Below are 23,541 nucleotides of genomic sequence, written 5' to 3'. Positions count from 1 at the left end.
TTACCTATAGTGAAGAGCTTGGTACATTCCCTGCCCAGCTCATTTCTTGCACAGCACCTGATATCTGTTCCAAATAACTCATGGAGGACGCTCTCCTCCTTCGTGACGACAGCTGGACTCTCTCCTTTACAGCTGCAATTAAAAAAGAAATGTCAGTTGACTTAAACACCTTTTAAAATGACAAGCGAGTATTCAGGAGAAGAACCAGATAAAAGGTTGTAGAGTTTAAGAGCCTGATAAGAAAATAAAGATAGGAGCAGGTCACAAGGCAAACCAATTCATACTGAAGGTGCCCGCACCACCCACGGAATTCTTAAGGGAACTAGTTAGTTATTCATCACCTTCACCTAATTAGAATAACGCTGGAAGGAATCACATAATAAAAGAGTTCAAAAGGTTTTGAGAAAAGTATGGATACTAAAGGGGAAAAGGGCGGGAGGAACTGGAAAACTGGGATTGACATATATACACTCACTGTCGGTAGTATGTATAAAATAGAAAACAGCATGTGTAAAACAGGTAAGAGCATGTATAAAACAGATAACTAATGAGAACACGGGCTTCCCTGACAGTCCAGGGTGGTGGCTCAGAGGTAAAGAATCCGCCTGAAAATGCAGGAGACAAGGGTTCAGTCCCTGGCTCGGGAAGATCCCCTGGAAAAGGGAATGGCAACCCACTCCAGTATTCTTGCCCGGGAAATCCCATGGACAGAGGAGCCGGGCGGGCTACAGTCCATGGGGTCCCAAAAGAGTTGAACACAACTTAGCAACTCAACAACAACAAACGAGAACATATTGTATAGCTCAGGGAGCTCGACTTAAATGCTCTGAGGTGACCTGAACGGCGAGGAAATCCAGAAGTGAGGGGGTACTTGTACATGTAGGTCAGATTCATTTTGCTGCTCACTAGAAACTAATACAACACGGTAACGCAACTATACTACAATAAAAATTTATTTTAAAAAAGATTTTGTGTCTGGTGACCTCTTGGTTGTTGTCAAACAGAGAAAATGAATGGAAGAATTGAGAAAAGACAGAAAAGGGGTGGGGAAGAAAGTGGAAAAAAGGAAAAGCACAATTAGGTTCTAATACAGCAACAAGGTGTAGGGTCTTTGAAGCTCTGAAGAGGACAAGCAGTGAGAGGGAGAGAGGCCAGGGTTGCAGAAGTGCCCAGGGTCCCCGCAGCTCACAGAGGAGAGGGTGGTGTCACCTGAGAGGAGCCAGCCCCACCTGGGGATTTGGGCTTCCCTGGTGGCTCAATGCTAAAGAATCTGCCTGCAGCGCAGGTGACTCAGGTTTGATAAAATCCCCTGGAGGGCACGGGAACCCACTCCAGTATCCTTGCCTGGAGAATCCCCAAGGACAGAGGAGCCTGTCGGGCTACAGTCCATGGGGTCTCAAAGAGTCACGACTGAAGCAACTTAGCACACACGCATGGGGACTTGAGGGACTTCTCCCTGCCCTCTCCCACCTCCCTAACTATCACCTTTCCCAAAGCAGGTACAGCTTTTGGAATAGTCACAGCTTTCTGTGACTATACACAGACTATATACAGCTTCTGTGTATAGTCACTTTTCTCCTCTTTATCACTTCAGTCACATAAATTGTTTACACGTTATTCCTTGAGTTTTAAAAATGACAACAATAATTCTTTTTAAATTACAATAATAATAATTTTTGTTTGTTTTTGGCCAAGTGGTAAGGGAAATCTTAGACCCCTGACCAGGATGTAACCTGAGTACCCTGCATTGGAAGATCAGAGTCTAAACCACTGGACTGTCAGGGAAGTCCCAATAATAATTAATCTTTAAGATGACAATAATTGCTTATTATAGAAATTTTGGAAAATCCAGAGAAACCCAAAGAAAAGAATTTTAATTTGCCCATATTCCTACCACCATGAGATGACCAACTGTTACTATTTTGCTGTGTGTAGCTTTCTGATCTTTTTCTTCCCTGTTCACACATTTATATCTATAGGTAATCTCTTTTTCCTTCAAAATGTGGGATCCCAGTTTTCTCATTTGGCAACCTGATTTTTTTTTTTCTCCTTCTCTTTGGTCCCATTTTTCAATTAAAGTTGTTTAGTACATTTTAATTAGTTCAAACAGCATGAATCCTTACTTTGTGAACACTTAGGTATAACACATTTATAAGGTACTTAGTATCTACCAGGCATTGTTCTGTGCGTTTCACGTGTACCGATTCATTTCCTCATCAGAGTGATCGTACAAGGTACAGACCACTACCAGCCCCATGATTCTAATGAGGTGGGAAGGGGTTAAGTAACTCATTCAAGGCCACACAGGTATAAGCACAGAAGGGTTCAGACCCAGGCAGATTCTACATCTTCAAACAATCATATCTGCTCTTCCAGAATACATGGAATAAGCACAAATTAAACATTCATTCACAGGGGATTTTTTTACCTATAGGGGATTATTCACTAAAACCTGGACCTGGGACTTCCCTGGGGGCCCAGCGACTAAGACTCCATGCATCCGAATGCAGGGGGCCAGGGATCCTTCCCTGGTCAGGGAACTAGGTCCTGAGTGCTGCGGCTAAGACCCAGTGCAGCCAAATAAGGTAAAAGTAAAGAGTAAAAAAATTCAAAAGTCTGGACCTTTTCTTTAAAAAAAAAACCAACAACAGTTAAACCACCATTTATGACTTTATTTATTTGGCTGTGCTGGATCTGTGCTGCTGTGTGGGTGTTCTCTGTAGTTGTGGAGAGTGGGGGCTACTCTCTAGTTAGGGTACCCCAGCTTCTCATTGCGGTGGCTTCTCTTGTTGCGGAGCACGGGTTCTAGGGCATGCGGGCTTCTGCCGGTCGCTGCACGTGGGCTCAGTAGTTGCGGCGCCCAAGCTCTAGAGCACAGGTTCAATGTTGTGGCGCCTGGGCTTAGGTGCTTGATCAGGGATCGAACACGTTTCTTTCGCATTGGCAGACGGCTCTTTACTACTGAGCCACCAGGGAAGCCCTGGACCTTTCTTTTTCCCCCAACAGAGTCAATAACCCTGTAACTTTAAGTTAGAGAGTCAGTAACCCTGTAACTTAAAGGGCGCTTATTCATGTCCTGTGATATGCAGGGAGCGTCCTACAGGTCAGTGACATGATCAAGGAGGGGCTCCAAAGGCCCCCTCACTAAGACACGCCCCCCCCTTTCCCCCTGGGAAGTCCACACCAATCACGCTTCAAAAGGCCATGTTTCTTGTTAACATGGTGATAACTTGTACATACAGTATGATGTCAACTATATTAGAGAAAGTCACGAGAGCCGTTCTCACATCATACCTGTCACTCTGTGAATCGCAGAACACCCATTCCACCGTCGGTTCTGGAACACTCTCTGAGATGCAGACCAAGGCGTCCTGATTTTCCATTTTTCTAAAGTAAGGTTTTCTTAATGTGTAAAGCAGTGTATCTAAAGCATTATAAATTATTCATGTTTTAATATTAAAAATGTTTCATATGAAAACCATTAAAAAAATAATTACTTAGTCTCCTCAAAAGAAGAATTCTACATCAAGAAAAGTTAATCTCTTATACTCTAGCAGTATCTTCCACTTCACTCCAAATATATACAATAACATAGCCCCTCCTCACCAATATATTAAACTCAACTCAGGCTGAAATGCTGACTGGCATTTATTCTCTTAGCTAATGTCTTTGGCTATTTCATGAATCCAAAGACAACTAAAGTTTAGTGGAGGGAAGCCAGGTAAAAAAAAAATATCAATATGCATGGGAAAAAGAAGAGCAGAAATAACATAAAGTTTATAACACATACTTATCTAGCTTTGAGGCTCAGCTTTCCGCCCACATGGAGAAGGGCATGGCAACCCACTCCAGTATTCTTGCCTGGAGAATCCCCATGGACAGAGGAACCTGGAGGGCTACAGTCCATGGGGTTGCAAAGAGTCGGACACGACTGAGCAACTAACACTTTCTGCCCACAATTTTATCTAGAACTAGGCAGAAGTATAGTCAAACGAAGATAGAATTGAAACAGAATTAAGAGGTTTATTTTAGCCTCTTAATCACATTGAACCTCCCCCCTCCTCCTTCCTTCAATCTTCCCCTCCCCCTCCCCACGGTGCTTATCATATCATCTTTACTTCTGCTTGGAACCCTTAGCGACAGGAGTTCATGACCTCCCAGAGTAGATCCTTCCAGTTTGGAACCTTTTTTTTTTTAAAGAACGCTAAATTTCAATCTTCTCCCTTATAATCAATTCTTTTAAAATACTATAATACTTTATATATATATGAATATATATACACCAAAGATATACAAAGCGTAAATTTTGAAGCAAAATAAATGAAAATGAAGATCCATGGACCCATGCTCTACTTAATAACTGGAATAATCATAAATACCTTTGAATCTACTTTTGTGTTTCTCTCCATGTCTCGACCCTAGGTTAACTTTATCCTGAATTTTGTGTTTGTCATTCTCAAACTTTAAAAAATGTCTGTGTCACATAAATGGATGGCCCCAAACAATATATTGGTTTGTTTGCTTGTTTCTGGGTTTCAAACACGTGCAATCACTCAATATGCAGTCCTTCACAATTTCAGTTATTTATCCAACCTTATTTTAGAGACTCATCCATGGTTTTGCATTCATGTAGCTACGCTTAACTCAAAACTCTTGATGAAAGGGAAAGAGGAGAGTGAAAAAGTTGGCTTAAAACTCAACATTCAGAAAACTATGATCATGGAATCTGGTCCCATCACTTCATGACAAATGGATGGGGAAACAGTGGAAACAGTGACAGACTTTATTTTGGGGGGCTCCAAAATCACTGCAGATGGTGACTGCAACCATGAAATTCAAAGATGCTTGCTCCTTGGAAGAAAAGCTATGACCAACCTAGATAGCATATTCAAAAGCAGAGACATTACTTTGCCAACAAAGGTCCATCTAGTCAAAGCTTTGGTTTTTCCAGTAGTCATGTATGGATGTGAAAGTTGGACTATAAAGAAAGCTGAGCGCCGAAGAATTGATGCTTTCGAACTGTGGTGTTGGAGAAGACTCTTGAGCGTCCCTTGGACTGCAAGGAGATCCAACCAGTCCATCCTAAAGGAGATCAGTCCTGAGTGTTCATTGGAAGGACTGATGCTGAAGCTGAAACTCCAATACTTTGGCCACCTGATGCGAAGAATTGACTCATTTGAAAAGACCCTGATGCTGGGAAAAACTGAAGACGGGAGGAGAAGGGGAAGACAGAGGATGAGATGGCTGGATGGCATCACAGACTCAATGGACATGAGTTTGAGTAGGCTCCAGAAGTTCGTGATGGACAGGAGGTCTGGCGTGCTGCAATCCATGGGGTCACAGAATCAGACACGACTGAGTGACTGAACTGAACTGAACTGATGCTTCATTCACCTTGCTACCACTACCTGTGTTCCACTGGTGGATATCTCACAGTCTACTGTTCCATGTCCTTGTAGGGGACATTTGGGTGTTCCTTGTAGTTTGAATCACCAACAGCGGTGCTATGAACATCCTGTGCATTTCTACCAAGGCAGGTGTGTACACTCCTTTAACAATAGACCTCGGAGTGCAACTTCTGATCCCTACGGTGTGGATCCACGCATAATGACGATTTGTTTCCAACCATCCGGTGGGTATAAAATCATATCTCATTGTGGTCTTTTTAAAGATAATTTAAAATTTATTTATTTTATTATTTATTTTTGGCCGTGCTGGATCTTGGTTGCTGAGCAGGCTTTTCTCTAGTTTCAGCGAGCGGGGCCCTCTGTCCAGTCGCGGTATGTGGGCTTCTCCTTGCCCTGGCGTCTCTTGTTGCTGAGCACGGGCTCTGGAACCTACAGGCTCCAGTTGCTGTGGCTCCTCAGCTCTAGGGCATAGACTCACTAGTTGCGGTACACAGGCTTAGCTGCTCCAAGACATGTGGCATTGTCTCGGATCAGGGACCAAACCTATGTCTCATGCCTCGGCTAGTGGATTCTTATCCACTGAGCCACCAGGGAAGCCTTTCATTGTGGTCTTAATTTGCATGTCTCAGCTATTAATTTAATATGTTTACTATATAGTGAAATATCTACTCACGTCTTTTACTTTTCTGCTAGTTTTTTTCTTATTGATTTATAGAAGTTCTTTACCTATTATGACTGTTCAATCTTTGTTGATTATGTGAATTGCAAACATCTTTTCCCATTGTATCATAGTTTTTACTGTCTCTTCCTGTAGCTTCTGACCAGTGGTCCCAAGTCTACCCTCTAGAGCAATTTTTTTTTTTTTTTAAGTGAAGCTTTGCTTCCATGGGAAAACCTTTCCAATATTTAAAATCATCCTGAGGGTAAGGAAGACCACTGCCATCGAAGATGTTTTTAACTAGTTAGCCCAGGTTTCCTGACTCACATCAGAAGAATTTCCTTTACGTTACACTGCAATCAATCTTCTGCTTTCCTCAAAATATTTCCTTTTCTTTGCTAAACATTCTTAATTCCCTTAGCTTCTCCTAACTTAAGGAATTCCAAGATCTTCACTATCCTGGCGGCTCTGTTTTGTCAATGCTCATCTGCAAAAATGTAGAACTGTAAATAATAATTTTCCACGAATTTTCTTAACCCAGACATTACATTTTTGCGAATGCTGCCAAGGTTCTGATTTCCTTTTTTAGCAACCATAACATACTGTTGGTTAATACTGAGCTTGTGGTTCGCTAAACCCTTTCCTCTTTTTCATGTTGACTGCTGCCAAGTCTAACCCACCTGATTTTTTTTGAATCCCACCACCCAGCAGCACCGTTAAAAACAGTTGCAACTTACTTGAATGATTGTTGTGCTATTTTTATATTGTAAATCTTTTTCCTTTCATTTGTGCATTGTAAATCTTCAGTTAAAAAAAAAGTTGCCCTAAGTATAATAAAGACAGCAGACGCATATTTACTTTATACAAATTCAACACTTGGCAAAAAACTGAGGGAAAGAAATAGCAAAAAAAATCTCTCATTCTCTTCCAACCTGAGGGCTTCCTGTCTCACAGAGTGGAGTGCAGGACTAGGGAGGGGTCAGGAACAAGACTGAAATCAAAGAGCAATGAGAGGTACCTCTTGACTTTTGACCTTCTAGGGCTCTGGTTCTTTACATATCAGAGTAATTGGCGGGCTTTTCAAAACAAATGTTGACTGATTTTGACTTTGCCTGGCTTTTGCCTGACAGGCTGACTTTGGAGCCTAACACCGTGTCCCCAGCCCCGATCAGATGAGCCTTGTGGGAATCTAAATGGCTCTGCTGTTTGCAGCTCTGACTGCAAGACCCAGGGCAGGGAGGCTGGGAGTGCAGACCTGGCCAAGCTCAGCCTCTGGTCGTTGAGCCCTGCACTGCTATGGGCCGGGACGCACAGGCACTGCACATGCTGCCTGCAAGTCACACCAAAGTGCAGCCAGGGAGCCTGATTTACAGTGGATGAACCAGAGTTTCTGGAGTGCTGCCCTGGCCCCTAAAGGCAGCGGGATCCATGTGAACGCACCACTCTAGTCCCCGTTTGTCGTGCGGGGTAAAGCAGTTGGGAGGGTTACAAGGCTGTGTCTGCACAACCTCGAGGCCTGGCAGAACTTGGTGGAGAGAAGGAGAAGCCAGAAGACATGCCAGAGGTGGTTTTGCCAACAGCACAGCTGTGTCCCCATCCTCCCCCGGCCCCCCAACACCCCGGGTGAGAACCTCTGCCTTGCTCCTGATGGTCCGCATAGCAATGGGAGCATTGCAATGAACACAGCAGCCGCCAGCTTCGTATGGTTATTAAAGTCAACTTTCAATTGATTAAGATTAAATAAAGTGACAACTTTGATGCCCAGTCACACTGGCTATATTTCAAATGTTCACCAGCCACCTGTGGCCAGTGGCTATCTTGCTGGACAGAGCAGACACAGACATTCTCATTGCCTAAGCTCATGCAATCCTGTGAGATATGTCTGTGTAACCCCATTTTACAGATCAGAACACTGAGGCTCAGAGAAGATGCCGTGACCTGCCCAAAGCAGTCACATCAGATCCAGAATAAGGACTCGGGTCTTCTGACTCTAAGGTCAAAATGCTTTCCACTTCTTCCCTGTCATCCATCCGTCCGGCGAAAAAAATGGGCAGCCCTAAAATAGAGGTTCTGAAGAGCGCTCACTCTCAGTCTGTGGGTCACAGCAGAGTCTCAATAGGTGATGGGGGAGGTTGAACTGAGTTCAATTAATTCAGCCAGATGTCTAGGGAAACCTGGTTAAACTGTCTGGGGCACCTGGTAAGAGCTCTTAGATTCCAACCACCCCTTTAGAATATTGAGAAAACCTAGGAGCAAATGGCACTTACTTCTTATACTCACTGTAAACAATACTGTGTAATTGGTAGCTGCACTCTGAATCAAAAGTCGGTATTCTCCAGCTTGGGTTTCTGTCATTTTCAAAATGACCATGGAAAAAACTCCTCTGAAACACAAGAAAGAGAACTGGTTAATCTGGAAAACGTGTGAAACAAAAACCATCAAATTTCACAGTGAGTCAGAAGGCAGTTGGGCAGCTCTGGTTCATCTCCGTGGAGAACAAAGCTCCTGTCCTGTGCCCGACACCCAGCTTGGGCCTTGTTAGTTTGACCTTGACCTTGATCCGGTCCCTCCCTGCGGAGTGAGTGCCTTCACCTCATGCTACCCAAGCCCCTTGGAGGAAAAACTCCTGCCAAAACCACATAGACTTGGTGGGATGCCTTCCTTGGTATCAGGGCAGCATTCCTGCCAACTACAAAGCATCCTCCGAAGGCTTGTCTGCCAGCCACCTGGTCACATGCCTTGGTGCCCCGTTTGCAGAATCACATGACGGAACAAGCAAGATGTGCTGAGACTAAGAATAGTTCGTTTTGTGCCCTATCCCTCCAGGGGGAAGAATTCAAGTAAAATCAGACACAAAGCATTTTCCTATGAGATAATAATCACACTGATACATCACATGGATACAAGGAGAGAGATGTCTCAATGTGAGTATTTCTAAATCTTCAGATACTTGGTAAAGATCAGTCTGGCTAGGGGCCTTCGTTTCCCAGGGGGCACTAGTGGTGAAGAACCTGCAGGCCAATGCAGAGGATGTAAGAGATGTCGGTTCAATCCCTGGGTCAGGAAGATCCCCTGGAGGAGGGCATGGCAACCCACTCCAGTATTCTTGCCTGAAGAATCCCATGGGCGGAGGAGCCTGGAGGGCTGCAGTCTATAGGGTCATAAAGAGTCGGACACGACTTAGCGACCAAACAACGACAAATATGTATTTTTTGCTCATGCAGGTGTTTTGACGTGCTTTCTTTCTCTGAACTCTTCACATTCCTAGTATCATGTGTGAACTCTTGGGGATCTCATACAAAACTCTGAGATGGTTATCAGATCTGAGTCTAAGAGCGGATTTAATTTCTGTGTGAGTGTGTGTGTGTGTGTGCACGTGTGCTCAGTTGTGTCTTGACTCTTTGTAACCCCATGGACTGTAGCCCACCAGGCTCCTCTGTCCATGGGATTCTCCCGGCAAGAATACTGGAGTGGGTTGCCATTGCCTTCTCCAGGGGATCTTCCCAACCCAGGGATCGAACCCGTGTCTCTTGTGTCTCCTGTATTGGCAGGCCGATTCTTTACCACTGTACCACCTGGGAAGCCCTTAATTTCTGTAACTCTTTGCTATGGAGAAGTTGCTAAAAATGTCTTGGTACTAGGTTAACTAACCCACAAAAGACCTATGACTTTGGCTGCCTGACCTACAACAAAAAAAGGCACTCTTTCAGCAGAGTAAAAAGAACCCTAATTTTTTTATTTTTCTTTTTGGTCTCACTCCAAGAGCTGTTGTGGCATTTTATATATGCATATCTATATATCTATATACCTATATACATATAATATATATGTATATATATTAGTCTCTAAGAAGAGATTTCATTTTGTTTTACTGGAATTCTGTGGTGTATGGAAAAAATGATCATGTACATGCTTTCTAGCATACAGAGTGATAACATCATGTGGTATTAGATTTTAGTGAAATTATTGGAACATTTCTTTAAGGCAAAATTCTTAATAACAGAGTGCTTTGCTTTAACCCCAAGGTAAACGTAAGCAAAAAAAGAGAAGTGAGTAATATGGCCTCAAAAGAGGAAAGGAAAATGAATGTGCTCTAAGGTTTAGAACCAGACTTCAGAATTATAGCTACTGGCCTGAAAACTACTTCAATGTTGGTCTGACCTTGTACAAACAAATTCGAATCCTTGGTACAAGCCAATCATGGGTGTTCTCCCGTGTCCCAGGTAGGTGGCATGGAGCCCTCTTTGAGTCATTGAGGGGCCGTTTTCCGCATTGCTTCTAGAAAGACAATGCCTCTGCTAGTTTGGGGATGCCAGAACAACCCAAGAATTAGAGAATAAAGCATTGTAGAATTAGTAAGTGGGCATTCAAATGGCCCGTGCCACCTGCTTCCTACCCTCCCTGGTCATGGACAGCAGGGGGCTGCAGTCAGCACAGGGTTAGAGTCAGGGCTTTGCTGTCAATCTAAGACGTGTTTCTGGATCCTGACACCAATGCTCGCCACACAGAGGTCAATTTCTAATGTTTCATGATATCACACATTGCAATTCTGCTCATCATACTGGAAAACAAAACAGGTAAACAATTCCCAGAAAGAAGCTTCTCACTACTTTAACTAGTCAGCTCCTTGCTACTTTAACCAGAATGGAAGAGAAATTTTCTAATTTTTTATCTTTAAGACAAATGAAAACAAAAGCCGTTGGAATTCCCTGATGGTCCAGTGGTTTATACTTTGCCTGCCGATGCAGGGGATTTGGGTTTGATCCCTGGCCTGGGAAGAATCTACATCCTGTGAGGCAACCAAGCCCATGCTCCACAACTACTGAGCCTGCACTCTAGAGCCTGTGTGATCCAGCAAGAGAAGCCACCGCAATGAGAGGCCCTTGCACTACAGTGAGAAAGAAGCCCCCACTCGCTGCAACTAGAGAAAGTCCACACATAGCCATGAAGATCCAGTGGAGCCAAAACTAAAATACCTAAATAAAATTTTTTGAAAACAGCCACCTTTAAAATCCTTTTCACTATTTGTTTTACATTTTGTCAGCTATCACTGCGTTCTTAGGCCCTGGCTGCTCAGAATCTCAGTCATGTCCAACCCCATGGACTATGGCCTACCAGCTTCCTCTGTCCATGGGATTTCCCAGGGAAGAATACTGGAGTGGGTTGCCATTTCCTCCTCCAAGGGATCTTTCCAACCCAGGGATAGAACCTGCATCTCCTATATCTCCTGCATTGGCAGGTGGATTCTTTACCACTAGCACAACCTGGGAAGCCCTTCTTACGCCCTGCTGCTGCCGCTGCTAAGTCACTTCAGTAGTGTCCGACTCTGTGTGATCCCATAGACGGCAGCCCACCAGGCTCCCCTGTCCCTGGGATTCTCCAGGCAAGAACACTGGAGTGGGTTGCCATTTCCTCCTCCAATGCATGAAAGTGAAAAGTGAAAGGGAAGTCGCTCAGTCGTGTCTGACTCTTCACGACCCCATGGACTGCAGCCTACCAGGCTCCTCCGTCCATGGGATTTTCCAGGCAAGAGTACTGGAGTGGGGTGCCGTCACCTTCTCTGTTTTAGGCCCTAAATATACCATATATGTCTATATAACTTTTTAAATTAATAGACTTTATTTTTTAGTACAATTTTACATTTATGGGAAAACAGCATAAACACAGAGATCCTGAACACATCCTTCCCCATCCGCCCCACCACCCCCAAGTTTTCCTGTTACTAACATCTTGCATACATGTGGTGTATTTGCTACAAATGATGAACCAATACTGATATTAACTTAAGTCCGTAGTTTACATTAGGACTCACTTTTTGTGTTGTTTACCCTGTGCATTTTGACTGCTACAAAATGTCATGAATCCATGACTTAACTAATTTTTTGGTTCACTTTATTTCACTGGAGATAAGAGTTACAATGGACGTCTACAGCAGTTTGAAAAGAAACTCCAAATGAAGCAAGAATGTCTTTTTTTTTTAATGGGAAGAAAGTATTCCTTCAAAAATCCTTGTGGTTACACATTGCCGCCCTGGTTCCCACTTACCTGTTTTGTAAATCGAAGTGTGGCTGGCAGTTTAGGTAGCTGTGTTTAAAGACCCAGAGACAGGAAGTGTTCCCTGGGGCGGAGACCAGCACTTGCAGTGTGATGGATGCAGCCACGTCCACCTGCACCGTGGCCGCTTCGTAGACGGTCTCTGCGCCCTCAGGCCTCAAGGCACACGCCAGGTCTTCCCGGGATTCTGATGCCTACGCCATTGATGAAACAACGTGAATTTACTACAGGGGCAGGTTTAATAACTCTTCCTTTTAGCTGGAAACTTTACCAAATACATACATGTGGAAATCCTGCATACAACACGTGAGCGCATCATAACCCAAGGAGGACATACCACTGACTAAAGTTCATATCATTTATAATTCTCTAAGGAAAAGACAATTTTAGGCTGCATTTCTAAAAATGCTTTATAGACTGTTATAGGTTGAATTGTGCTACCCCCAAATTCAGAAAAGGGCGGCAGAGGATGAGATGTTTGGATAGCACCACCGACTCAATGAACATGAGTTTGACCATGCTCCAGGAGGTGATGAAGGACAGGGGAGCCTGGTGTGCTGCAGTCCATGGGGTCACAAAGAGTCAGACACGACTGAGCCACTGAACAACAACAGGAAGAAATAGCAAAACAAAGTGAAATGTGATGTGCCTGATAAACACAAGTGCACAAGTTCGGAAGGTGCATTTAAGGGCTCTGGACCTGCACAGCAGGGAGAAGTGACTTCCAGGTGGGGACAGTAGGGGTGGAGATGCTCCACTGGAGTGCAGCAACTGAGCTGGATATTAAAAGATGGGCTCAGAATAAAGTAAAGCAAGAACAACAACAACAAAACCCTGACATGCCAGAAGAAAATATGTGCGATGCATATGACAAATAAAGCGCTAATACCCCTAATATGTAAAGAATTTTTTTAACACTGAGAGACACAGAAGCAAAAACACGATAGAAAAAAGGGAAAAAGAAATAAATAGACAATTCACAAAAACATTATAAAGAATGGCTCTTGAACACATGAGAAAATGTTTAAATTCACATATGATCAGAAAAACTCAAACAACATTGAGATAGCACTTATCTATCACACTAGCAAAATTTTGTTGGTGAGGCTATAAGGAAATATCCACTCTCATACGTTGCTGGAGAAAGACAAACTGGTGCACCCTTCTGGGGGGGGGGGTCTGGAATTCACCAACACCTAATAGAACTATTATGCACTTCACGCTCTCAGCCAGCAATCCCATTTTGAAGACTGTACGTCCAACAACTGATTGAACATCATTTATAATTGCAAAATATTAGAAACCACCTAAGTGCTTGCACATAGGGAAGCACTTAAGCGCTCATACACAGCAGAGTGATGGAATAAATTGTGGTCCATCCACACAATCGAGGACACGCAGTTATAGAGAAGGATGAGGACAAGCTCCATGAACTGATTTGCACTGATTTCCTGGACAGATGCTAAGTGAAGAAAGCTGGGTTCAAAATGTTTCTACTTTCAGTTACACTATCCTTTGGGTAACAAGGAAGGCGACTAAGACAATACACATGTATCTGCTCATTTGTGCACAAGAAATACAGGACTAACATAAAAAACTTAAGGGACAGGCTCAGTACAGGAGATAGATGCGGAAAGGAGGAAACTTGGAAGTAGGGATGAAGAAGGCACGACACTTCTCTGAGTATGTCTTTTATCACATAGCTTTAGCTTTCAGGACCATAATCACGTTTCAGATACTCACAAAATAAATCATTAACATCAACCAGGATATGGGGGAACTCAAAATGGAATGCAAACCAAGTGAACTTAACTGCATCACAAATAACTAACATAATCAGAGTGAAGGGATTGGGAAAGAAAGGAACAAACCTAAGTAACTTGGGAAAAGAATGCTTTGGATGGTATGAGGTTAAAGACAAAAAGAATTGCACACAAGTACTGTATTCCCAGGGGCTTCCCAGGGTTGGGCTAGTGGTAAAGAACCTGCCTGCCAATGCAGGAGACGTTAGAGACATGGGTTCAATCCCCGGGTCAGGAAGATCCCCTGGAAAAGAGCATGGCAACCCACTCCAATATTCTTGCCTGGAGCACCTCATGGACAGAGAAGCCTGGCGGGCTATAGTCCATAGCGTCGCTAAGAGTTGGACACGACTGAAGAGACTTAGCACACACGCACTGTATTCTAGTTGGTAAATCTTTTTCTCACTGGGATGTGGGTTAGCAATTCTGACACACCAGCACGTGTATGCTAAGTCGCCTCAGTCATGTCCGACTCTTTGCGACCCTGGGGACTGTAGTCCACCAGGCTACAGACTCGGTCCACAGGATTCTCCAGGCAAGAATACTAGAGTGGGCTGCCATTTACACCAGAAATGAATATTATTATTGAATGATAATAAAGTAGATTATTTCAGATAATGAAAGCCAGGGGTCTTACTGTCAGAGAGAGAAGTACAACTAAGGAAAGAGAGAAAGGTAGAATGAACCCTTTGGTGCTGAATTGAATTCACAGTTATCAGCATGCATTCATGGTGATACATAGATAGAGATGATAAAGAGATAAATATAGTCTGTATAGATGGAGGGTGCAGGTAGTATACAAGCATATATAGCCTACCTCTGTCTGCCAAGAAGACCCAGAAGCAACAATGCTCAGGAGCAATGAGCACACTCAGCTCTCAGATCTTGGTTTCTAAATACTATTCTCCATGAACCAAATGCTTCTTGGAGAAGTGGTTAGTTCCAGGGCCAGCAAAGGAAAAATACAAGATGAGTCTGAACTATGCTGTAGCGCCAAAAAGTAAGGGTGTGCTTCAAAAATTATGGGGACATGTTGAAAAGACACAGGAACCAAGCTGAAGTAGCTCCCAGTGACCAAAGCTGGAAACATCTGAGCCACAAAATAAAGGGTTAGTTTGGGGCTATAATCCATGCAATAAAATAAGTATCTATAAGACTAGACTGATTAAATAAATAACATGGAGAGGAAATAAAAACAAAAACAACAACAACAAAAAATAACATGGAGAGAAGACACAGCTCTTCCTCGCAGAAGAATTCCAGTTAGGAACAAGTTAGGGAATTGTTCCCTAATTCCAGTTAGGGAACAAGGGGGCAAAGAAGCTCATCATTAGGAAAACTTCACAGTAATAATGGTTATAGGCAAGATCCACCAGTGGATGCTAAAATCAGTGGGTGAAAAACAGAGAAGAAACAGAATATTTGTATCTCCCCACAATCCTTTTTAACTACAAAGGAAAAATAGTAGCCTTGTAGGGGAGAAACTCAGGACACACCACCTTAATCTTCAAACAGAAATGATAATGATGGGAAATCTCAGATTTGAAATAACAATTAAGTGAATTGTGGAAACAGTAAAATAATCCTATTTTGATTCCAGGCTATACTGTGATACAGCTCAGGATGGAGTTGCTTATTTATTAGAGCTGCCTTGGCCAGCTTAGTCAACTAAAGAGTGCTTGGTTCTTCAAAAAACCTGTGAACTATGAGTTTTAGAAAGATGTCTCATCTGAGAACCATGAACTATGGAAGAAATCAAAACTGCTTTTGAGAAAAGCCACTGACACCCTAATAATCCATCTCACATCAAAATAGGAAAATACCCAGAAGGAGCGGCTTCAGCTTTAGGAAGGCGAAAGTTCAGTTTTGCCATGGTTAGGATGGTTGCTTGATGTGGTTTAGGAACTACTAGGTCTTAATACAATCCTGAATATTGCATAAGAATACAATTTATTCTACATAAAAAAGATAATACAGAGCTTAATACTAGGAACCAAGACCAATCATCATGGATTTTTTTTTTAAAGATCGTGATTTATAAGACAGCACTTAAATGTGTGCAGCTATTTTCTCACATTGAAAAGACACTAAAAGTTTAAAACATCACAGCAAATAATAGTAAAATTTTTTCTTGTCTGCACTAAAATATCATGTACGCCAAATGTCTTAATTATTAACAAGCCAATGTGTTAATGACACCAACATCTGTTAAAAATTTAAACCCAAATAAGTAAGTACATAAACAAACAAACTACGCTTCCATGTTATATGTACTCTATAAAAGAAAACAGAGTAACTATAGCTTTGTATGAATCCTGAACTGGATAAAAACTATAGAATTGGTTAATTTATGTTCACATTTTATTGTATATAGACTTCTAATATTTTCAGTTTCTTGATCATTTAAGCTTCCTTCATTTGAGTAAACACCTAGGCTATGTTAGCTGAGTAGCATTAAGAAGAGTAATGAAAAACAAGGGTGGAACTTGAAGGAGTCAGAGCCAGTTTATGGAGTGATATGCACGTCGGTTGAAGTCATGAGAAGACCAAGCCAGGCTGTAAAGAATGTAGCAATGCTTCAAGAAGAATAGTCTGGGGGCCTCCCTGGTGGCTCAGGGGTACAGAATCCACCTACCAAAGCAGGGGACACGGGTTCGATCCCTGGGTGGGGAAGATCCCACATGCCATGGGACAACTAAGCCTGTGTGCCACAACTGCTGAAGCCCGCACGTCCTAAAGCCTGTGTTCACAAGGGAAGCCTGAGCATACCATCTAGAGTAGCCCCAGATCTCTGCAACCAGAGAAAGTACATGCAAAGCAACAGAGACTCGGTGCAGCCCAAAATTAATTAAGAAAGAGAAAAAAAAAAAAGAAGTCCAGCAGCCCTATCTGAGCTGAACTGTAGAAGGAAGAAGCCACTTACAATATTATTGTGACTATGAGGGCTGGAATTAGGGAAGTGGCAGGGAGACTGGACGGAGGAGCATGGTGGGCTGCAGTCCGCATGGCGGTCGCTAAGAGTTGGACATGACTGAGCGACTTCACTTTCACTTTTCACTTTCATGCATTGGAGAAGGAAATGGCAACCCACTCCAGTGTTCTTGCCTGGAGAATCCCAGGGACGGGGGAGCCTGGTGGGCTGCCGTCTCTGGGGTCACACAGAGTTGGACATGACTGAAGCGACTTAGCAGCAGCAGGGAGACTGGAGAATATGAGGTGGTTAAATAAGAACTAGGAAAGAAAGGAAATTGATAAGACTTGGTAACTGACCAAATGTGAGGGCAGAGAAAGGAAGCAGTCCACAGTGAGGCTGAGCTTTCAAGCTTAGGATCTAGATGGGGCTGTAAACAGAAATCCATTAAAGCAAGATGTTTGGGGAAATAGAAATGAAGTAAATTATATAGGTGGGTCTTAATGAGCAAATGGAAAAAATCTATTTATGTAAACCCAGGAGGCAGTTGGAAATTTAGAGATTCAGGGCTTGAGAGAGAAGCCTGGCTTTATTTTAAGGAGAAAAGGAAATCTTTGTTTCTTATTCATTCTGAGTATCACTGTCCTTCCAAAATCTAAGCCCGAAGAGAATGTGACTCTTGTTAGGATGGAGTCCCAGGTAACAATGAGGAGAGATGCTCATCAATACCCCATATGAGTGCATAGTTACTTAAATACGTAAAAAGAAAAGCTCATAAGCCATAGCAGGTCTCAATAGCTTACAAAATATGGTCTCCAGAGAAAATAGCTAAAATTGTCATTTTACTATTACTTTACCATGGGATTCGAAGATGATGCCCCCACTGATGAATCATTGTTTCCATGGTTGATTAAAACACACTTGATCTCAGGCAGATCTTGATTTGTAATAGTCTGGAATATCATTGCGGAAAAAACTGTGAAAGCAAACAAAGGCAGTGATGTTGGTACATGCACACCTTAAAAAGAAAATATGTATTCATCTTATAATAAAACAAAATGTAATCAAGGGAAAGTGGCCGACAGGAAAGCATGCAGGAAGTATAATTTCACAAAAGGCAAGTCTTACTATAAATCTTGAGCAGAGGTCCTTACAGCAGTGTTTTCCAAGGGAACATTCTTGGGTGATGGAAATATTCCTTATCTGTGCTGTTCAACAGGGTGGTCTTTAGCTGCATTTAGCATCAAGCATTTGAAGTGAGGCTAGTGCAGCTGAGGACTGGTTATTTGTATACCAGCCATTTTTTCTTCTTTATGGTTTCCTGGTGCATATACAAGTTACGTTTATGGTACAGTGTAGCCTTTTAAGCGTGCAACAGCATTATACCTAAGAATACAAGGTGTATACCTTAACTAAAACATACTTTCTTGCTAAAAAATGCTAACCATCATCTGAGCCTTCAGTGAATTGTAGTAGTAACATCAAAGATCACTGATCAAAGATCACCAAAACAACTATAATAATTGTGAAAACATTTGAAATATTGTGAGAATTACCAAAACATGACATAGAGATACAAAACGTGCAAATGCTGTTTTATCATCACATAATTTTGAATTTCCCACTTTTCTTCTTGTAGCTGATTTCTGTGATCAGAAACATCCTGGAGAATGTTCCAAGTGAGCTTGAGAAGACTGTATATTCACTGCTGTTAGATGGAATGTTCTGTAAATGTCTGTTAGGTCCGATGTTTCCTTATTGATTCCATGTCTAGATGATCTATCCTTTGTTGAAACTGGGGTACTGAAGTCCCTTTGTGTTATTGCATTGTTATTTCTCCCTTCAGGTCTGTTAGCATTTGCTTATTTGCTTAATTTCTTTAGGTGCTCCCATGTCAGGTGCATAAATATTTACACATGTCATATCCTCTATGGGGTGACCATTTCTTTCATTGACCCTTTTTACCTCTTATGACAGTCTTTGGCTAAAGTCTATTTTGTCTGATGTAAGTATAGATGTCTCCACTTTTGGTTTCCATGAGCATGCAGTATCATTTCCCATCCCTTTACTTTTAGTCTGCGTGTGTCTTTAAAACTGATTAGGAACTTCCCGGGTGGCCCAGTGGTTAAGAATCCACCAGCCAATACAGGGGACACAGGTTTGGTCGCTGGTTTGGGCAGATCCCACGTGCCTTGGAGCAACTAAGCCTGCTAGCCCCACCACTGAAGCCAGTGCACTCTGGAGTCCACGTACCACAACTACTGAGCCCATGCACCACAACCAGAGTCCATGCACTGCAGTGAAAGAGATCCTGCATGCTGCAACTAAGACCCAACACAGCCAAATTAATAAAATCAATAAGTATTCTTTAAAAAATTGTTGAAGGACAGTTTGCCAGGTATTCTTAGAGGTTAGCTGTTTTTTTCTTTTAGTATTTCAAATATATAATGCCATTCCTTTCTGGCCTACAAAGTCTCTGCGGAAAAATCTGCTGATAGTACTACAGAGGGTCCGCTGTTTCTCTTCTTGCTGCCGTTAGGATTTTCTCCTTGTCTTTAGTTTCTGACAGTGTATCTATAATGTGTCTCAGCAGGTCTCTTTACATTCATCTTATCTGGAAGTCTCTGGACTTCTTGGACCTGGATGTCTGTTGCTTTTCCCCAGATGAGGGGATTTCTCAGCCATTATCTCTTTGAATAAATGTTGTGCCCTTTCTCTTTCTCTTCATCTTTTGGGACACCTATAATATGACTATTAGTTTAGTTTGATGTTATCTGTTAAGTCCCTTAAACTGTCTTCACTCTTTTCTTTTTTCCCTTATTGCTCCTCTGATTGGATGAATTCCACTATATCTAGTTGGTTGGTGAACTTCTTTTCCGAATTTTTCAGTTATTGTATTCTTCTTAACCTTTCTCTCTCTGTGGAAATTCTCACTTTATTCATGTATTGTTCTCAGGCAGCATCAGTGAGCATCTTTATGACTGTTAGTTTGAATCTTTTTTAAAAAAACAACTATTTATTTATTTATTTATTTTTGGCTGCGCTGGCTCCTCTTCGCTGCCTGTGGGCTTTGTCTTGTTGCAGAGAGTGGGGGCTACTCCCTAGTCAGTGTTATCAGACTTCTCATTGCCATGGCTTCTCTTGTTGGATCACACAGGCTCTAGAGTGTGGGCTCAGTAGTTGTGACATGTGGGCTCGGTTGCCTTACAGCATGTGGAATCTTCCCGAACAAGGAATGGAACCCACACCCTCTGCTTTGGCAAGGGGATTCTTAACTAGCGGACCACCAGGGAAGTCCTATTTTGAACTCTTTACAGGTAAATCACTTATCTCCATTTCACTAAGGTTTGTTTCTGGAGTTTTATCTTATTCTTTTGTTTGAAACACACTCCTTTCTTTCTTCTTCTTTGCTTATCTCTGTTGGTTTCTGTGGATTAGATAAAACAGCCAGTCTTCACAGAATAGCCTCTCGTAGAAGAAATCTTATCCTTCCACCCAGGCTTAGTTCTTGGTTCAGTTCAGTTCAGTTCAGTTGCTCAGTTGTGTCTGACTATTTGCGACCCCATGAATGGCAGCACACCAGGCCTCTCTGTCCCATCACCAACTCCCGGAGTTTACCCAAACTCATGTCCATCGAGTCGGTGATGCCATCCAGCCATCTCATCCTCTGTCGTCCCCTTCTCCTCCTGCCCCCAATCCTTCCCAGCATGAGTCTTTTCCAATGAGTCAACTCGTCACATGAGGCGGCCAAAGTACTGGAGTTTCAGCCTCAGCATCAGTCCTTCCAATGAATATCCAGAACTGGTCTCCTTTAGGATGGACTGGTTGGACTTCCTTGCAGTCCAAGGGACTCTCAAGAGTCTTCTTCAACAACACAGTTCAAAAGCATCAATTCTTTGGTGCTCAGCTTTCTTCACAGTCCAACTCTCACATGACCACTGGAAAAACCATAGCCTTGACTAGATGGACCTTTGTTGGCAAAGTAATGTCTGCTTTTCAATATGCTGTCTAGGTTGATCATAGCTTTCCTTCCAAGGAGTAATCGTCTTAATTTCATGGCTGCAATCACCATCTGCAGTGATTTTGGAGCCCCCAAATATAAAGTCTGACACTGTTTCCACTGTTTCCCCATCTATTTCCCATGAAGTGATGGGACCAGATGCCATGATCTTTGTTTTCTGAATGTTGAGCTTTAAGCCAACTTTTCACTGTCCTCTTTCACTTTCATCAGGAGGCTTTTAGTTCCTCTTCACTTTCTGCCATAAGGGTGGTGTCATCTGCATATCTGAGCTTATTGATATTTCTCTCCTCAATCTTGATTCCAGCTTGTGCTTCTTCCAGTCCAGCGTTTCTCATGATGTACTCTGCATATAAGTTAAATAAGCAGGGTGACAATATACAGCCTTGACATACTCCTTTTCCTATTTGGAACCAGTCTGTTGTACCATATCTAATTCTAACTGTTGCTTCCTGACCTGCATATAGGTTTCTCAAGAGGCAGGTCAGGTGGTCTGTATCCCCATCTCTTTCAGAATTTTCCACAGTTTATTGTGATCCACACAGTCAAAGGCTTTGGCATAGTCAATAAAGCAGAAATAGATGTTTTTCTGGAACTCTCTTGCTTTTTCCATGATCCAGCGGATGTTGGCAATTTGATCTCTGGTTCCTCTGCCTTTGCTAAAACCAGCTTGAACATCTGGAAGTTCACGGTTCACATATTGCTGAAGCCTGGCTTGGAGAATTTTGAGCATTACTTTACTAGCATGTGAGATGAGTGCAATTGTGCAGTAGTTTGAGCATTCTTTGGCATTGCCTTTCTTTGAGACTGGAATGAAAACTGCCCTTTTCCAGTCCTGTGGCCACTGCTGAGTTTTCCAAATTTGCTGGCATATTGAGTGCAGCACTTTCACAGCATCATCTTTTAGGATTTGAAATAGCTCAACTGGAATTCCATCACCTCCACTAGCTATTTCGTAATGATGCTTTCTAAGGCCCACTTGACTTCACATTCTAGGATGTCTGACTGTAGGTGAATGATCACACCATTGTGATTATCTGGATTGTGAAGCTCTTTTTTTGTACAGTTCTGTGTATTCTTGCCACCTCTCTTAATATCTTCTGCTTCTGTTAGGTCATACCATTTCTGTCCTTTATCGAGCCCATCTTTGCATGAAATGTTCCCTTGGGATCTGTAATTTTCTTGACGAGATCTCTAGTCTTTCCCATTCTGTTGTTTTCTTCTATTTCTTTGCATTGATCACTGAAGACTTTCTTATCTCTCCTTGCTATTCTTTGGAACTCTGCATTCAGATGCTTATATCTTTCCTTTTCTCCTTTGTTTTTCATGTCTTTTCTTTTCATAGGTATTTGTAAGGCCTCCTCAGACAGCCATTTTGCTTTTTTGCATTTCTTTTCCATGGGGTGGTCTTGATCCTTGTCTCCTGTACAATGTCACAAACCTCCGTTCATAGTTCATCAGGCACTCTGACTATCAGATCTAGTCCCTTAAATCTATTTCTCACTTCCACTGTATAATCATAAGGGATTTGATTTAGGTCATACCTGAATGGTCTAGTGGTTTTCCCTACTTTCTTCAATTTAAGTCTGAATTTGCCAATAAGGAGTTCTTGGTAGTTTCATAAATTACCTTTTTTGTGCTTATTGGCTCCCAGTAGTAAGGATGTGTCATGATTTGCCAGTGTCCTAAAGGGGAGGAGATTTTATTTTCTTGGGCTCCAAAATCACTGGTTACAGTGACTGCAGCTACGAAATTAAAAGGCAATAGCTCCTTGGATGCTATGACAAATCTAGACAGCATGTTAAAAAGCAGAGACATCATTTTGCCGACAGAGGTCCATATAGTCAAAGCCATGGTTTTCCCTGTAGTCGTGTATGGACGTGAAAGCTGGACCATAAAAAGGGCTGAGTGCTGAAGAATTGATGTTTTTGAATTGTGGTACTGGCAAAGACTCTTGAGAGTCCCTTGGACCCCAGGGAGATCAAACCAGTCCATCCTAAAGGAAATCAACCCTAACTATTCACTGGAAGGACTGATGCTGAAGCTGAAGATCCAGTACTTTGGCCACCTGATACGAAGAACTCACTGGAAAAGACCCTGATGCTGGGAAAGACTGAGGGCAGGAGGAGAAAGGGCTGACAGGATGAGATGGTTGGATGGCATCACTGCCTCAATGGACATGAGTGTGAGCAATCTCTGGGAAACAGTGAAGGACAGGAAAGCCTGGTGTGCTATAGTCCAAGGGGTCTCAGAGTCAGACACAACTTAGCGACCAAAAGACAACAACAACAGAGGGAAGATCTCAGTTAGTACCTAGATGCACAGTGAAGCTGGACTCTCAGGCAGTGGCTTTTAAAATACACAAGCAGACCTCTTTCAGGGAAAGAATGGGAGCCAGTGTTTCTGTCTGCTTTCTCTGCACTGAGCCCTGAAGGACAGTCAGTTAATAACTGTTTCTTTGTTCACTACAGATCAGTGGGACCCACAAATGCAAGTCCCGCTGGCCACCAGATCAAGGAATGTGTCCTCTGGGTGGCAGTCACAAAGGCTACGGTTTTAGATACATGTACAACCTCCTTTCAGAGAGATACCAAAGGGGAAATGCGTAAATGGTGCATCCAGCCTCGCCAGGCTCAGGCAGAATTGCAGTCCCCTCCTAGATGTATGTTAAATTAGGTTGAAAACAGACC

The 23,541-nt window shown here is 42.6% G+C and overlaps 1 protein-coding gene across 1 annotated transcript in view; it reads right to left on the bottom strand.

Annotated features, from left to right (window-relative positions):
• Positions 1 to 23,541, bottom strand: part of FLT3 (fms related receptor tyrosine kinase 3) — a 67,462-nt gene that overhangs the window by 34,150 nt on the left and 9,771 nt on the right. The window contains exons 2-6 of the mRNA XM_042254857.2: positions 17,691 to 17,809; positions 12,112 to 12,314; positions 8,334 to 8,449; positions 3,295 to 3,424; positions 5 to 132 (exon numbers count right to left, since the gene is read on the bottom strand). Coding sequence (XP_042110791.1) covers positions 5 to 132; positions 3,295 to 3,424; positions 8,334 to 8,449; positions 12,112 to 12,314; positions 17,691 to 17,809 — 696 coding nt within the window. The remainder of the gene's footprint in view (positions 1 to 4; positions 133 to 3,294; positions 3,425 to 8,333; positions 8,450 to 12,111; positions 12,315 to 17,690; positions 17,810 to 23,541) is intronic.

This window comes from Ovis aries, chromosome 10 (assembly GCF_016772045.2).
Source record: "Ovis aries strain OAR_USU_Benz2616 breed Rambouillet chromosome 10, ARS-UI_Ramb_v3.0, whole genome shotgun sequence".
Taxonomy (NCBI): domain Eukaryota; kingdom Metazoa; phylum Chordata; class Mammalia; order Artiodactyla; family Bovidae; genus Ovis; species Ovis aries.
This window is presented reverse-complemented; position numbering and strand designations above follow the sequence as displayed.